Source organism: Hippichthys cyanospilos, chromosome 3 (assembly GCF_059441005.1).
Source record: "Hippichthys cyanospilos isolate Australia breed blue-spotted pipefish chromosome 3, RoL_Hcya_1.0, whole genome shotgun sequence".
NCBI classification, from domain to species: Eukaryota; Metazoa; Chordata; class Actinopteri; order Syngnathiformes; family Syngnathidae; genus Hippichthys; species Hippichthys cyanospilos.
Window position 1 is genome coordinate 1,674,424 of NC_142371.1, and position 16,269 is coordinate 1,690,692.

The 16,269-nt window shown below is 38.6% G+C and overlaps 3 protein-coding genes across 5 annotated transcripts in view; 1 reads left to right on the forward strand and 2 right to left on the reverse strand.

The window, feature by feature from the left end:
• The window catches only part of LOC148425379 (polypeptide N-acetylgalactosaminyltransferase 1), a 51,065-nt gene extending 47,616 nt beyond the window's left edge, over nucleotides 1-3,449 (reverse strand). Inside the window, exon 1 of the mRNA XM_088409970.1 lies at nucleotides 2,953-3,449. The gene's annotated coding sequence lies outside the window, so the exon portion shown is untranslated. The remainder of the gene's footprint in view (nucleotides 1-2,952) is intronic.
• A 5,701-nt stretch (nucleotides 3,450-9,150) lies between these two features.
• LOC148425381 (proteasome subunit alpha type-2-like) lies at nucleotides 9,151-13,018 on the reverse strand. Of its 3 annotated transcripts, none has more exons than XM_088411181.1 (8): nucleotides 12,901-13,015; nucleotides 12,390-12,466; nucleotides 11,719-11,851; nucleotides 11,485-11,607; nucleotides 10,879-10,960; nucleotides 10,551-10,624; nucleotides 9,442-9,499; nucleotides 9,151-9,366 (listed from the first exon to the last, which is right to left on the reverse strand). In XM_088411181.1, exons 1-8 carry the CDS (start codon nucleotides 12,939-12,941, stop codon nucleotides 9,250-9,252), a joined length of 705 nt encoding a protein of 234 aa, XP_088267307.1. In that variant the 5' UTR covers nucleotides 12,942-13,015; the 3' UTR covers nucleotides 9,151-9,249. The 3 variants fall into 3 exon arrangements, with proteins under 3 accessions (XP_088267307.1, XP_088267308.1, XP_088267309.1); XM_088411182.1 differs by lacking the exon at nucleotides 12,901-13,015 and adding an exon at nucleotides 12,659-12,886; XM_088411183.1 differs by lacking the exon at nucleotides 11,485-11,607 and having other exon boundaries at nucleotides 12,901-13,018.
• A 353-nt stretch (nucleotides 13,019-13,371) lies between these two features.
• Nucleotides 13,372-15,918, forward strand: LOC148425382 (INO80 complex subunit C-like). The gene is made up of 5 exons (XM_088411184.1): nucleotides 13,372-13,698; nucleotides 14,374-14,502; nucleotides 14,590-14,701; nucleotides 15,355-15,422; nucleotides 15,506-15,918. Exons 1-5 carry the CDS (start codon nucleotides 13,525-13,527, stop codon nucleotides 15,635-15,637), a joined length of 615 nt encoding a protein of 204 aa, XP_088267310.1. The 5' UTR covers nucleotides 13,372-13,524; the 3' UTR covers nucleotides 15,638-15,918.
• Nucleotides 15,919-16,269: the final 351 nt, after the last annotated feature.

Consider the following 16,269-nt stretch of genomic DNA (forward strand, 5'->3'; position numbering starts at 1 on the left):
TTAATAGGTGGCTTGCTCACAAATCATTTTAAATGTACATCCAGGTCAAGTCTCCAGAGCCCAAGACATATTGACTGACATCCTGACAATGTCATAAATGTTCCTAAGTATTGAAATGCAAAAAGAAAAAAAGAAAAACTGTTTTTGATTTTTTTTTAATGAGTGTTTTAATGAAAACACTCAAATGTACTGCACCCGGTGAATGAAGGAACAAGCAGCTTAGTTTGATTTCTATCCACTTGTTACTTTCCTTTATTTACCCTCAACAAGACTGAAGCTTCCAAGCAATAGCAACCAAATGTGTGTACTTGTGTGTGTGTGTGTGTGTGTGTGTGTGTGTGTGTGTGTGTGTGTGTGTGTGTGTGTGTGTGTGTGTGTGTGTGTGTACAACTAGCTCTGATCCCACTATAGTCCCAAATTTAGGAACAATGGCATTCCTGTGCTGCTAGCTCCAGGTGGCTGTGGAAACCCAATCCTAAAGCAAGCCTCACTGGCACATGGAGTGTCGGGAATGCTGCTGCCTCCCTCCGGAGACATGTGCCAGAAAGGAGCTATTGTTTCTGACAAGCGCGGAGCAACAATCAATTTGCCAAAATTGCCATGAGTGACAAACAAAAGTTTCCTCAGGTTTGCACATTGCTATTGCTCACTTTTCGCTTCACTGACTGACAGACGAAGAGAAAAAGACTCTTTGTTTTTAAAAATACAAGAATTGTGAAGCATCCTGAAAGCATTAAAATTAATCAAGATTGCCTAGCTACCAGACTAATTTGCGCAGATCACTAATATAATGAGCACCACAACCAAACGTAGGTGCTTTAAAATTTTAATTCCGCTAAAGGTTGGCCAATTTGGAAAAGTGGTCAAAATCTTCATGAAACATGGACACAAATCATGTGTCTATTTGAAAATAGGAGGAATAAAATGTAACATTTTGTCCGAGCTAAAAATGAATGTAGGCAGGTCAATTTAATTTAAACCAAAGCTTTTGAACAAATTGACAGAAAGCTACGCTTACTTGTATTCTGTTACATGAGTGCCAACAAATGGATACACAGGTTTACTCCACTTTCTGCCATCGAATGGAAGAAATGTTGAACTATTTTGTCATTCAATATAAATCCCTGGCATACATAAATAAAAATATGTGTATTTGCAGTTAAAGAATTAAGTGAAATAGGATCTTCTGGCTAACAAGAAAAAACTAGTTCATTTGCTGAGGCAAGAACACACTGTCAACACACGCAGAGCACAGGAAACGCATCATGTCAAGTCCACAGCCTTGAAATAAGGAACATGAATCATTTCCTCCTTATGTTGGATAGTCATGCCTTCACACAAGTCTGAAGGGTGGCGAACATCGTACTTGAGTTACAAAAAAAAATTGCCACATATAGACAAAAAAATAAATAAATCTTTACACTCAGTCACAACGCAGGAAAATGTTGAGTCCTTTTTACTTAACATAACAAATAAATGGAAAACAAAAAGTCCACTAATAAAGATCGGAGCCCAGATCTAAATACCCAACTTTAGAAAAATTAAAAAGGGGCCCATAACAAAACAAAAACGATACCTCCTCCCTAAAGCATTTTACACCTAAAACACACTAACTCATTTCTAATGGTTAAAACAAGTTTCCCTCTTTATCCCTTTAAGGCAGTATTTCCCAACCTTTATCAAGTCAAGGCACATATTTTACATTACAAATATCTCATGGCACAGCTCCAAACAAAAGTGTCCCACAGGTTAACAATAAAAATGTGCTGCTTCTCACAAATGTGACTAGCCCTCACATTATATATTTTCAAGGGATGACACTGAAGAAATTACATTTGGCTACTATGTCAGGTTCGTATTCAGCCTAACTGTGAATATGATGTCCTCAAAATATTTCAACACACAGCCATCAAATGCAAAAACAAAAGTGAGAACACCCGTTTCAGAAAACCTCCAAATTTGTCCCAAAGTTGCATTTTATGGTCACAATTGTGGATGGATGTAATTTATTGAGTGTCGTGTAATGAAAAGATGTGAGGAATGTACTCACTTATGACAGATACAGATTATTTTATCGTTAGTTTTGGAGCAATAATTTTAAATGCTCTTCCTACCACTTCATATCACTGACACAAGATACTTTGTACGATTTAAAGGTAATAGCTCATTTTTGTACCGACAACGCAGTTGTTGTTGAGTTTCAGCTCGGTCCCTGCAGCATTAGATCATATCCCAAGGCACACTTGTGCTGAAGTACAGTAATTGGACATCGTTGCCTTAAGAAACATAAGTTTGCCACCTTCATTTGCAATGATGAGCAATCTATTTCCCGCTCACCGGTCCCTTTGATGCATTCACGACTTAGAACTCATACTTTAACCAGTATAAAGATCACCACGCGTTTGTTACATGAAATGTAATTAAGTTGAGTCAGAGGGAGTGTATTAAACTGCATTGAATCATCTGACCTTCGTATACGGAGTGATACAGAGCAAGTCTATAGTGCACAAAATACTCATGAATACAACCAATGGTGCAATGATAAGACTGATAAGACGGTCCTAGTTCAAGCAAAATATTGCCCAGTATTTCAACCAAGGCAGGACGAATGTCCTTTCACAAGTCTGCGTCTGTTTTTGTTATTATCTGCAAGCAACATATCTTGTAGAAAGCAATTATGAGCAGGGCAGGCAAGGTTTCGTCAAGCAAATCTGAATGGCAGTGTCACCGTAATTGAAGGCTGAGTAACAGTCAGGGAAAGTGACAATTTGCGTTTGAAGGCAGGTCGCATCCTCCCTCCGTAAACTCGGTTGCTTCTGTCAACAAGAAGCCCGCTGCCATAAGCGCCTGTCCTCGGCTACGATCATATCACGTTCGCCGGCGCGTGGTTAATGAGGCAAGAAAAGCGGCCAAGGTCGTTTATATAAATAAAAAAAAATACAGCTCGCTTACCTTGAGTTGAAGAGTGACGATGCAGCTCGAGTCCGCCTCGGGTTAGCTTGGGAGCCACAAAACTCCCCCGAGTGGGGTACCAAGTGTCGCGGCTAAAGTTAGCTAGCTCGGTTAGCTTCTCCGGCTAACGACTGGGGGGCGCGCGCTCCTCCTCCTCCCTACCGTCGAACACTAACCGGCTACCGCATGAAAAAAAAGAAGCTTAACGCAAGGCGTGGGCCGCCACACACATCTACACTGGCGCCGTCCGTCGTCTCGAGACGGGGAGAGGTGGGACATCCATGAGGGGAGACGGGCGAGCACGCAGGGTCGGAGAAAGGGAGAGAGGAGTCCGCGGCTGACTGAGATCGGTCCCTCGCGGCTGCCTGAGGGGCGGACGTGCTGCCTCTGGCTGGCCGGGATCTTGTGAGGGAGGGCGGGAAGGAAAGCAAAGATTTGGCTTATGCTGTTGCTGATGTGCGGAGCGGACGCAGGCTGCCAGCATCATTCCTCATCCCTCCCTTCGCGGTCTCAACCCGGAAGAAATAACGCTATTGAGCGTATTGATTAAAAAAAAGAAACGGCACATGAAAGTTATCTTTTCACATAAAGATCTACGTGAATTTCACCAATTTCTTCAATGCATCCTTGAATTCTCTACTTATCTTCAATAGGGTCGCATCAGAAGAATCTAATAATCACGCAGGCACGTTTATTAAAATGTTAAGGCACATAAATTACTTATTTGATTTTTAAAATGAGTGACACAAACTAATGCGACCAAATCTTGAAAACTCGCTTGGAATGAAACGTGAAATCTTTTTGAGAAGAAGTAAAAAAAAAAAAAAAAAAAAACGACACACTCACTCATAATGTGATATAATGTGCAAATCGTACTCGGAATAAACCAATAACAAACTCACGTTAAATGGGAGTCCGCAAGCAGCAGGACTGAACTTGCATTTGGGCAGATGCACGGTGGGTCGATGTTCTTTGCGGCAGGTGTTCTTCTCAGTAATGTCTTTCTCCATTTTACCACAACACCTCCCAGTGTTGTAATTTTTGGAGACAGACCTTAATTGTTTGAATTATTGCAGAATATCCCTACTCAGTCGAAGAACAAAGTGCAGCACTTCAACAAGCTTCTGTGGCGCAGTTTAGGAATTTGATTTGAACATTCCTAAGATATGTGTTTGAATACATTTACTTCTTGCAAATGCCCCCCCCCCCCCCCCCCTGAAAGAAATACACCCAGGGCAAACAATGTGTGAAACAAAGATTTCCACATAAGCAAGCTCTGCCATTTTTCAATGCACTATTTTTGCAAGACTTGCCAGCACAAATGAAAAAGTGAAAGAATGCAGTATTTGCTTTTTTTCCATAATGCCTTCATTCCTCTTTTTAAGATAATGTACTTGAAACCAGATTGATCTAATGAAATAAAATTCTTAGTGTTGTATCTAGAAAACCCTGGGTGTGGTGTCAAAAAGTAGACTCATGACTCATTGTATTTTGTGCTTTACCTCCCTAACACCAAGATGATGTATTCCTACCTATATTCTGTTAAATTTTATTTATGTTGAAATACAAAATATTTTCCACAAAATAACATTGTTTTGAAGTTGCTGTCAGTGACCTGACATTGGTACATAAGTTAATTAAACATGGAAAAAAAAATATCAGCCCCCTCTGTCTCCATTCTATACTTCCAATTAGATTTTTAAGATTAAGGCTTCTGCAGGTACAGTATTATCAAATCTAATTTAATACCTTTTCAATGTAATAACAGGGAAGAGTACATGTTTTTGTTTTCAATTTATGAGAAAATTAATTGGAAAATAAAGCAACCTATTGGTGACTTGTAACATAGCGACTCCTTCTCAAAATGCTATATCCCTGTATTTTGTTTAGTTTTGTACAGATGTGCAATATTTATGATGCAGATGAGTCAGAAATAAAACTGATGAGGTTACACAATCTGTCTTCTGGAGTTTCAGAATTAAATACACCAAGAAACACTACACACAGATGGCATGAAATTCTGTTGTCTTGTTTATGACTTCTTTTTTTTTTTTATCCAAAAATGTTTTGTACACGTTAGTGGGTTTTTGGTTGAAAAAGTATTTCACGGTATACATCAATTTAAAAAAAAAAAGGTTGAGAACCACTATTTTAAGAAACTACCGAATTCGAAGAAAAACAACCATTCAGAGACAAAAGGCATAATAACAAGATTTCAATCAATTGCTGGGCACTTGCAGGCACATTTTAAAAACTATGGTGGAATATCCACCATTTTACTTGAGTGGACGTTCCAAAAAAAAAAAAAAAAAACTTTAAAACAATAACATTTGGTGTTTTTAATACCACTCCTGTTTGATATTAGCCTGTGTACATTGCTAATGCTAAATTACTGCAAGCACTGCGATTACATTGAAGCTGGATTTGTATTGTCAGTGACTATTTACCACAACTTTAAGCTGTCTTGATACAACATGCACTAGCTATAGTCTAACACATTGCTGACCTTACAAAAAAACACCTCAGCTTGTGCTAATGGCTTACAGACAGCTATTACAGTGTAAAAAATTGTGTTATGAAGAGAAAAAAAAAACAGTAAAAGTAGCGAGAGGAAAATTGGCTCTGCTTCAGCATCACCAAGAAGACATAGTGTTTATGGCGAGAATTTCTTCCGCCTGGGGACCGTCAAACTTCTTGACTCCAGGCGCAACCTTTTTGTCACCCAGTTTTATTACCTGTGCAAGAGCAGCACTGGGGGCTGCCTTAGATTGTTTCTTATAGCTCACTACCTGCACCACTGGGGTCATTTTCTTCAGTGGAGACCAAGTTGTCAAGCCTAAAATAATGCAGTGCAAGTATAATGCATTTTTTTAAAAATATTTTTTGATTGTTAAAGAAAGAAAGAGGGGAAGAAATAAAGCGTTCATGTTCGATTTGATCATGAAACTGTAAGTATGCGAACAGTACTATGCAAAAGGCCATCACTGAGTGCAATTGTCATAGTACTGTAACACAGGTGTCACCTTGTTGCCATCTGTATTGATGCATGTGATGGACTACAAGTTTGATACACACTGCTAGAATTGAAAAGAAAAATCCATTCAACTCACAACTTAATATTGTTATGAATAATTAATGAAATCCTTTTATGCGGGGACACTGATTATGTAATTGATCTCTGGTGCTGCAAGCTATGGAAACATTTCAGATGCACTGATATGCAGTATAAACTAATGATCACTTACGGCATGCATTAATTGCAACAAATTATAATAACAAGTCTTTTGTTGGTAAATGATGTGCCACAACATGCAATTTTAATTTACAATGAATTTAACAAATGCTGAATCACTGAAAGTGCCTTTACGTGACTTTGTTGCACGTATTATTATACCTGTGTAGTGCAATGTACCCCTTGACCATTTCTTACAGGCATTGTGGACAATGAAACTGTCAATTAAAAGTCAAAGTACGGAAGACTAGATCACAAAAAATGCAATCTGAATTATAAAAATTATTATTGGAGTTATTGGATTCAAACCAAATCACATCATTTCTGTTACTGTATTTGTACGGACACCACTGTTTTGAAGTTTGAGAAAAAGTTGTGATTATGGAAACGAAAACTAGTTTTTAGCAATTATTTTACAGTCGATACAAAAGCGTATGGAACGACAACTAAGTGTTCAGCGGAGGTCCCCGATATGAAGGTGTGTGGTAAAGATTTCCAACAGTCTCTTGAAATTTCGTAGAAGGCTATCTGCCTGCATGCATGTAAGTTATCCATTCCCATTATAAACATTGACACACATCCAGCACCAGTCAACACGCGGATCAATACAGTTAGTGGCTTTAGGCCTTAGTCACCAGAGCATGAAAAAGCTACAAGGCTTTTACATAATGTGCTTTTAAATAAATATGTAGCAGCGTGCGCAGTGTGCGTGACAAATTCAAGCTAAATGTTGTCGCTGTGTTTCTGACGCTTTTCCTTTTGTAAGTAGAAGATAACGCTTTAGTAGTTTGACAGGGCAGCTCACTTCTGGCGAGTTAAGACTGTCAGGTGTACGTAGTATAGCTGCAGTAAAATGGAAATGATTGTTTGAACTGTTGCAAAGGATTAGCTTGTGTAGGTGGTATTTTCATAAGCAACCTCTGCGGTATCATTCCAGAGTAAAACATCATCCATTTTACATTAGAATTTGTTTTTCAACTGTGCCCAACTATATATCATTCATTATTCAGATAGATGGCAGCAGAATGATAAAAAATGAATAAGACATCTCACAAAAACATACCTTTGAATCAGCATTTTGCATGCAATTTTGAACATAAAAGTGGAAGTTACAATAAGTTTGTTCTTTTGTATTCTCAATCAGACACACACTAAGTCACCTAAATGACACCAGTAGCCCTCGGTTAATCAAGGTCTGACTCCGCAGTTGCTTAAGGGATGCTGTGTTGAATTTGGATGCAGTTGCTTGGTTGTAGTGCCGAGACGGAATCCTGACAGGTCCTTTCCGTGGCGCAGGTTTTATAGATACGCTACAGGCACTTTCCCATCAGAGGTTTTTGTGTGAAACACTGTCAGATTGACAAGAGGGCCCGCATATAGCTCTAAGGCATAGCATCCTACTCGAACCAATCAACACATTACTGGAGGCAATCCAATCCTTCAAAGCTGTCCTGGTGGGTATGGCTTGTTTAAGTTTATCTTCAAAGTTTGCTTTACGCGAGCTTGACTTGTCTTGTTTAATGTTTGACAGGTCAACAAAAATAACACAAGCGTAAGTTGCCACACCCAAACTAGCCTGCTGCTTACACACACAAATGAGTGTAAATGTGAGCTAAATATCTAACAAATTACAGAAAAGCCTTAAATTTTCAAGAGCAGCCCCGCGATTAACAAATCATTATTTAAGTATTGAGGATGCAGTCACAGGGCAAACACCTTAAAAGCAGTCAAAAAGTTGTGTTGTTGTTAAATTTTAGTTGGTCTACACAATGTATAGGTTGCATTTCCGCTGTAAATGACATTGAGAAATCTGCTGCTCTTTGAAGAAAGCGAATAAATAAACAAATACGAATTCATTCATTTATTATTCATTCATTCAATTGATTTTAACATATTATTTTACAACTGAAATATAATTCCTGTAGATGGCAGCAGTAGGTAAGAAATGCCAACTCGTGGCTAATAAGCGCCTGCTCTTTTAAAGAGGGGATGCAGGAACGTTTGTCATTCAACCTCTAGGCACACTTTGACGAACCATTCTTATTTATATTCAATTTAGAGGTTGGATAAATGAATGAACGGATGGATGGATCTACTGCAGTGTAACCACATTCGAGCGACATCTGTCATGAACATTAAGTATTTCACCAGTATTATTAAAACACTGTTGTTCACTGACCAAATGGTTTTGTTTGCAAAAAGAACCTTTCACTCAAAATACACGAGAACACTCTGTCTAGCTGAAATGAAATGACCTTGACAGATAAGTGAGTTCAACACACACATATTTCATTTTATGGTCTGGGCCTCCCATGTTGTAAATTTACTCTACTCTATGGACTGATATGCAAGTTGAACAAAGAACAGTTTTTTTTGTGTTTAGGGCAGGCTTTCATCTTGACGGAGATCCCTCCCTTGAGTGAATAAAAATCTTTGCGTTCAGTTGTCCCTTCACACGCTCTTACAAGCCACCACTGCTGTGTGAAAAATTATGTATTTGAAACTTCACATTAGAGTAAACCGAAAAAGACCATTTGTTTTGCAGACTATTTTATTGATCTTGCCAAAATTTTAAAAATTCCACAATCATCACACATAAGAGCAGAGACAGTGCCTTGTTGTTGAACCACTTAGATTATGCCACTTTTTGGCGTAGCCTCCAGCCTTTGAATTCATGTCACTAAGAGACTCACTTCACTCTTTGGCCTCGGGTATTTATAAATTTGTGGAGACTGCTGCACATCATCTCTCTAGCAAGTCACAAAATGATGGGGTACTGTAGCGAATAATCCTCACACTTTTTAGCTGCTCATTTGGGTGCTGTGGCGGAACGATGAATGAGTGATGAGGTCGGATCAATGATGACTTGGCCGATTGTTCCCATTTATTGACAACTTAAATTGTGGACATACTCATGAGTAAATGTCTAATGAAAAGCGGAGCAGAAAAAAGCAAAGTGAAGCGGATTATTTGAAAAAAAATGTTTATTTAAGTTGCTGGCTGCTACACTATTATGTCTACAGACTGATGTGGCCAGTGAGCCCCATGAGAATGTTACTGGGCCCTCATGAAATGGCTGCCAGGTAGTCTTTCACTTCTGCCGGAGTGAGCCTCTTAAAACCGGCCTCATTGCAGATGCCAACCTCAATGTTCTCCTCGGTCATCTGACCTTCAAAATTCTCCTGTAAACCGAGTAAATGCTGTCTCTGTGAAGGGAACCCTTCATTCTGTACATTTATGACTCAAAGAAATTGTACCTTCAAAGTCAGGATGGCTGTGTTGATGGCATCTTCCAATTCCAGGTCATCGTTATACCTGGAAAATGAAACCCAATCAAGAAAGTGCAGTATGGTAAACCTCTCAAGATGCAGAAGAAGGTCAACAACGTAATACTAATAATACAACTAACAGCATGTAATATTTGCAAATAGGGAGAGCAATCTGCATATGCTCTGTCTGTATGCATAGAGACTTTGTTGTTTACACTTAGTTTTAAAGAGTCCGTACTATGAGAGTTCATCTTTTCGGAGATTTTCACCATGTTACAATGTTGAATTCTCACCCTTAACACCTTCAAAGTGCCATTTTCCCTCATTGGTGCATTTCTAAGCCTTCCTTGCTTATTTTGCATTCTCACACAGGCTCCTCCAAGCAGATAAATGCCATGAAAAAAAAAACTCATGACAGAAGCATTTCGTGTTACCCGTGCAAGAGTGAATACACGCCGACCTTTACCGCGTTTTATAGTTTTGCTTTGGTTCCGGACTGGAGGAAGAGATGTTTTGCACAGTCAGCCAAGTAAACAGCAATGTTTCATTTGTTGGTTACAACATTTTACTGTAGAAAATGCTGAAGAGGCGAAAATGTGAGTTTGGGAGCACACAAGTGGACAATCTATGCCAGTCGTGAATAATTCACCTGCGGATGGAACTATTATTCCCACGGGGACTGATTTGATAGGAGGAATTACAGTAAAAAGTTTGTTTTGGCCTATTTATTTATTCTTCTGGGATAGGGTCTACAAAGATGTTTCACTTCCTGGTTAGAAATATCAGTACCATAAAACTTATGCTTAAAAATAAATGCATGCATATATTTCATTGTGGGAAGTTTAAGATATGATATGGGCCTTTTAAACTACCAGTAAATTAATCTACTGACTTGTTTTGAATAAAGCAGTTGGTTTGATGTGTTCAAAATAATCACAAATCTTGTGCTAAACAGACTTCATCTTGAAAAAACGTGATGTTGACAACTTGACACCAATCTCTGCAGGTCACAACTCTGTAAAACAGCTGTATATTTTCAGTTGGTTGCACTTGTAAACAGCAAATCAGAATACGTAAATCTCACTTTCAATTCCTACCTTTTTTCAAGGAAAATTTTTCCATTATTGTGGTTTTTCCCCATAGCTGTGGCTTTCCTGGCAAAATAGGCACCCTGGGAAGAAAATATTAGAGAGGATGTTGGGATCAATCACTGACTTAATAGTTTTTTTATAATCATAAGGAACAGACTGAGTAACATAAGCACTTATTCAATTCAGACACCATTGTTGAATCAAGTTTTTACATTTCAGAATCCGATTTTAATGCAATTATTTTAACTCGTTACAAATATACTAGCAGGATGGAGGTTACAGGATACAATTTAGGGGATTGATTATGTCTTCAGAACATGTAAACTGAACATACTGAGGGATCTGATTGGAATAAGTAAGGCTGGTCTTCATCCCATCCAGCTATCAACAACGACACCCCGAATGGCCGCACTCCGCTGCAGGAAAGAAAGAAAAAAAAAATCAGATAGAATGTATTATAAAAAAACTCAACGGTCAATCACCAGTGTATACCCTGGTTCACATTGAATGATGCTATGAAAACCAATTCAGCAATCACACAGTGTCTGGAGCCAGCTTTTATAAGTGAGCAACCCATTTCCACTGGTTGCTGAGAATTGAAACAAAAAAATCCACTTTTTATTTTTTCAGATAGAGACCATGAATTCACAATTAAATCTCATTGTATTGGACAAAATGACAATAAAGGCTGCTTTGATTTAAAGAAAAAAAGTACAGCATATTGAATGTGGTGCCTCAAAACCCCGAACGGGGTTTCAGCTCCCACTACATAATGCTGGAAACATCGTCAAAGTGTAATTTTTTTTTCTTGATGGTCCACTCATATTCAGCTAGGTCGCTAGATGTGTGGCCTAAGTATCACCCACCCAATCTGTAGACATTGTTCAATGAATGAACCCTAAAATAAGTAAAGTCAATGATAAGTGAAAGTGTCACCCACCCAGAATGTGTGTATTCCTGCATTCTAGATGCCAGTCGCTGAACAAGCTGTGATGTGGTTATTAGTTCGTGGTTGATAAGGAAGTACTGCTGTGCTATCTTCCGTGCTTGTCGAACTAAAACCCTGTAAAATACATCTCCGATTAACCTTTTTTTAAAGTACTAAACAACTGTAACAATATTGGACATAAAGAATTGCGCTATTTCCACGACGGAAAAGTTAAAAATCTCCCACCTGAAGTCGGGGCTGGCGCCTGCGTAAACCATCCCCAGATGTTTATTGATGGGCTGTATTTTATGAACGCTTTGCGCATCACTCAGAATAGACTTATGTTTTTTTTCTGTTGCCAGGACAACTCCATTGGTAGCTGGAAAAAAAATGTGAGAAAGCAATCAGTTCTAAGAGCCCAATTACCAGTTTTACCTTCATCCAGTAATCAAATTATTAGCAAAAATCAGTGATGGGTAGCCGGAGTCCATATACTTTAAAGTACATTTCAGAGCCTGTACTTTTACTTTGAGTAGATTTTTGGATCAGCACTTTTACTCAAGTCAGTTTTTACTTGGGTAACTTTACTTTTACTCAAGTCAACAATCTGCGGGGTAGCTTTACTTTTACTCAAGTAAGCAATCTGTGCACTTTGCCCATCACAGGGAAAAACACGGTATCTGAACATAACAAGGTAACAGACTGGTATGTTTTAAAAATGTCAACACTAATTTTAACATTCATTAACATGCTGAAAACTGCAATGTCAATAAAATTCACTGTGAAAGATACTCTGAAAATCGGAAAGAAAATAAATCACTTCCCTCATTTAAGATGCAATGCTATTGCAACACAAATAGATTGAACATACAAGCAAAGAAAAGCAGCATAATGGTGGCACTTTGGAATATCGTTACCTTTGATGCCGACAGACGGGGCTCCAGCAGCTACCGCAGCAAGTGCATGTTCAATTTGCACCAGTTTACCAGAAGGGCTGAGAAAAGACACACGGACAGTGTAATGAAATTATGATTTTGGAGGGATGTTACAGTTGTTCTCAAAGTCATGCAGAAACACTCCGCCAAGCGAGGTGATACTTTACAATGTGAAAGTAAAACCAAAACGCGTTGTATAAAATAACCAATCGCAACATAATTTCGAAGATTATCACGTAGAAGTAACTCACCTAAACATTCCAATTTTAAATTGAATACGTAGGATTTGTGTACATCACATATTAAAGTCTTGCGTATAAAACTGTCAGCAAAAATGCTAATCCTATTTTTTGCTGATTCATTGTACTTCCATGCAAAGACAATTATTGACAACGTAAGACGCTAAAGATACACTTTTAAAATAGCATAATGGATTTCTATCTATTGCGATTCAACAGCTCTCATGGAAGTATCATTCAAATTCAAAGTTTACCTAAACGTGGTCAGAGAGAAACTGTAACCACGTTCTGCCATGGTCCGTCACTACTTCATTAATAAGTAGTAATGGGCTGCTGACTCGCAAAGCCCATACGCATGCGCCGTTATCTAATAAAGCAGTAGCGCGGAGTTGGGGTCTGGTCACATGATTTTTGACGACTGACGTATTGGTTTGTTTAAATTCGAGTCACTTTGTTGGATCGAATGTCCGCAGGTTTATTTTGTAATTTGAAAAGTTGGGAAGAGGGTTGGTCGGTTGTGAAATTGTGTTTTGAGATTCTATTTTGTTTTACATACAGACTGGGTACTGGGTACATACAACTGGGTCGCAATACTCTGTGGCATTTTCATGCTCACAAACGATTCCAACTCGCACATTTCTAAATACAAATCAAAAAGTTTGAAAAAAAATAATACTTAAAATAATTAAATATATACTTTTATCATTGAAGGGTAGTCAGTTTATACGTAAAATATAATAACGTACTATTAACTGCCTGTCACCGGAAGTTAAATACATCAACATCCGGTTCACCCCTATTCGTCGCAAACACTAAAGCTAATCCTCATCCTCGGGCTAGAACGCCGCATTTAAATCAAATCGACTAAACCCCAACACATGGCATCACAGCTCCCAATTACGATCAAGAGCCAGCCGTTGACCGCCGGCCCTGCTCCTCCGCGGGTAAAGAAACGTCCCGGGAGCCCGGCGGTTTCTGTCGCTCAGCCGCCCGGCGGGGGCACCAAGAAAAAGAAAGCTCCGCTAATGATGACACAAATCGCACAGAATCAGGTAGAAACAGGACGCTTGCGTCACAACAGCCCGTCAATTCTCATGATGTGATTACTTTGGCATTTGAAGAAAACATATCCACAGTGCTACATTAGATTCTGCGAAAACGACTAAGAAGAATGAACTGTCCGTATTTAACCTATTTCAACCCATCGGTCACAAAAGTGACCGTAAAGAAAATTCTATTTATGAGGCTCCACTGAAAGTACTGATATACTACAATGTGTAGATTAAATGTGTGCAATGTCACATTTTTAGAGAATATTGTCACATGACCAGAGCCGTTTACTTTGTGGTTGCACTTTGAGAGAAAGATGACAGCCTCAAAGCTCCCAAACAAAATGTTAGTAAAGTATGTTAAAATAACATAGAACAAAGATTTTTCCTACACATGATTTTGAAGATGATGTATGCATTTGCACTTACTCAAATTGGCCCGGTGTGATTTCACAATGAGTACATTGTTGTGACTATTTCACTTAAAAAAAAAAAAAAAGTTCTTGATTATTTCAAAGGGTTACCAATGGCATAAAAGTTGGATGTTTTCATGCCCAGGAAAAAAATGGATTTAAATGGGTTAATGTTAGTTACATGTCTGCCCTTTATCTCAACCTTACTCTCACCTTAATCCCCTGTCACCGTTTTTGTTAACATTTCGAACACAATTTTAATCAGACGTCAGCGGTAGAAGTTGTTACTGACACGAAAGCGGGTGGCTTGGTGGAAAGCACGCCGTTAGCAAACGTCAGCACCAGTACAGAATCCACTGCCAAACCACTGCCGTTCAAAAACCCCTCATTTATGGTGAGTGAATACTATGTCATTGTTTAACGCCCATGTGATTTTGTGACAACATCTTGAATTCTTTGTGTTTTCGCTCCATCTTGGCAGCACTCCGGGATCGGCGGAGCTGCAGCAGGCAAAAAGAACAGAACCTGGAAGAATCTCAAACAAATTCTGGCTTTGGAACGGACTCTACCCTGGAAGCTGGATGACCCAAACTGTAAGTGACTGGATGGTTGGATGGATTTTAAAAGTACAGTACAACCCACTTAGGAGCCTTAGATTGTGTCAGATTCTTGGTCCATCACAGGATGGTTTGATCACATTCAAACAGATTTGATATCTCAATGTGGACCACAAATATCTGTCTGAATTTTTTTTTTTGGGCCATGCTATGATTTTCTTATTCTGTGTTTTAAAAATGTTTGTTACAGTTTTTAGTTGAACACATTTTATGTTGGAAGTTATGAAAAGTTAAAAAAAAAAAGAAAAAACAAAGTGAAAAATTTAATGAGCGAGATTAGAAAAACATTCAATGAGATTTCCTCATTGACTGTTTTGTACATTAAGTATACATTTAATTGTAAGTTTAATTTGTACTTACACTAGTCATCATTTAGGGACATTATGAGAGACAATAGATGTCATACATGTGGTATTGTATTGGTGTAATAGCCAAACCTTATTTTGTGTTTTATGTTACATGTTCTGTGTACACAGTGTGCCTGGACCTGTTGAAATAACAATATCCCTAACTTATGAGAAGTATAATTCAGTGATTCACTGAAGTGCTTTAAAAAGCACTAAACTAGATCATTACGTCCTTTGGCCAATAATTCAGTCATCCAATTGTTTACCCTTTGTATTTGACAGACTTCAACATTGATGCTCCTCCCTCTCTGAAACCACCAAAAAAATACTCAGACATCTCTGGACTACCTGTGAGTAATTTCAGGCCATGTTGACTTTCATTGTTTCTGTGGCTGAGCTTTAAAACTGTGACTTATCATTTCCTACTTTTCAGGCAAATTACACAGATCCGCAGACCAAACTTCGCTTTGCATCCACAGAGGAGTTCTCCTACATCCGCCTCCTCCCCACAGATGTCGTCACAGGCTACCTGGCCCTGCGGAAGGCAAACTGCATCGTACCCTGACAGCTAAGTTCGAGTTGGATGCTTCGGTAAACAGTCAAGATGCTTGGGAAACTCCTGACCAGCCGAGTGACAAAATGTGCAAATGGCACTGAAATGACTCCTGAAAATCTATATTTTTTTTTAGCTCATTTTGCTATGTTTATCTGGTATAAGGACGCCCTTTCCTTTTGAATATTCTCATTCATCAGGTCATTTCATCGTCGGTGCATTAAATCGATCGTCAGTTCATGCCTGACAGGACAGCTTTTATAAAAATGTAAATAAAAACCTGCTTCAATATGTACATGTGTCATGGCTCATATCTAATATAATTCATATCCGTTCATGTTATGCGATTCAAGACGTGCGCTTGCTTTTCTTCTCCCCTCCACTTGCTGCTTTGTGAATAGGGTGAATGGTATGTTGTACAATGAAAAGGAACCTTTTACAGTCACTTATTTTTGTCACCGGCCACATTACATTTCTCAGCGGGCCAGAATTTCATGCCATTACATATAAGTTTAATTTATTTGTCAAACATGCTCAAATTTCATGACTTAGCCAAAGTCAAAACAGCACAAAATGTATAAAGCATTTAAATAAGGAACTTAGTCACAGTACTCAGAGGTTTTTCGAACTCATTTGGTTGTTAA

What these genes read in the sequence shown, in the direction of transcription:
- LOC148425381 (XM_088411181.1), bottom strand. Translation starts at nt 12,941, where the DNA reads ATGGCAGAACGTGGTTACAGTTTCTCTCTGACCACGTTTAG. An exon ending in TTCTCTCTGACCACGTTTAG is followed by an intron (nt 12,467 to 12,900) that starts GTAAACTTTGAA and finishes GTCTTTTCTCAG; the next exon opens with CCCTTCTGGTAAACTGGTGC. An exon ending in GGCGCCAGCCCCGACTTCAG is followed by an intron (nt 11,608 to 11,718) that starts GTGGGAGATTTT and finishes TGTATTTTACAG; the next exon opens with GGTTTTAGTTCGACAAGCAC.
- LOC148425382 (XM_088411184.1), top strand. Translation starts at nt 13,525, where the DNA reads ATGGCATCACAGCTCCCAATTACGATCAAGAGCCAGCCGTTGACCGCC. An exon ending in CACAAATCGCACAGAATCAG is followed by an intron (nt 13,699 to 14,373) that starts GTAGAAACAGGA and finishes AATTTTAATCAG; the next exon opens with ACGTCAGCGGTAGAAGTTGT. An exon ending in CAGACATCTCTGGACTACCT is followed by an intron (nt 15,423 to 15,505) that starts GTGAGTAATTTC and finishes CCTACTTTTCAG; the next exon opens with GCAAATTACACAGATCCGCA.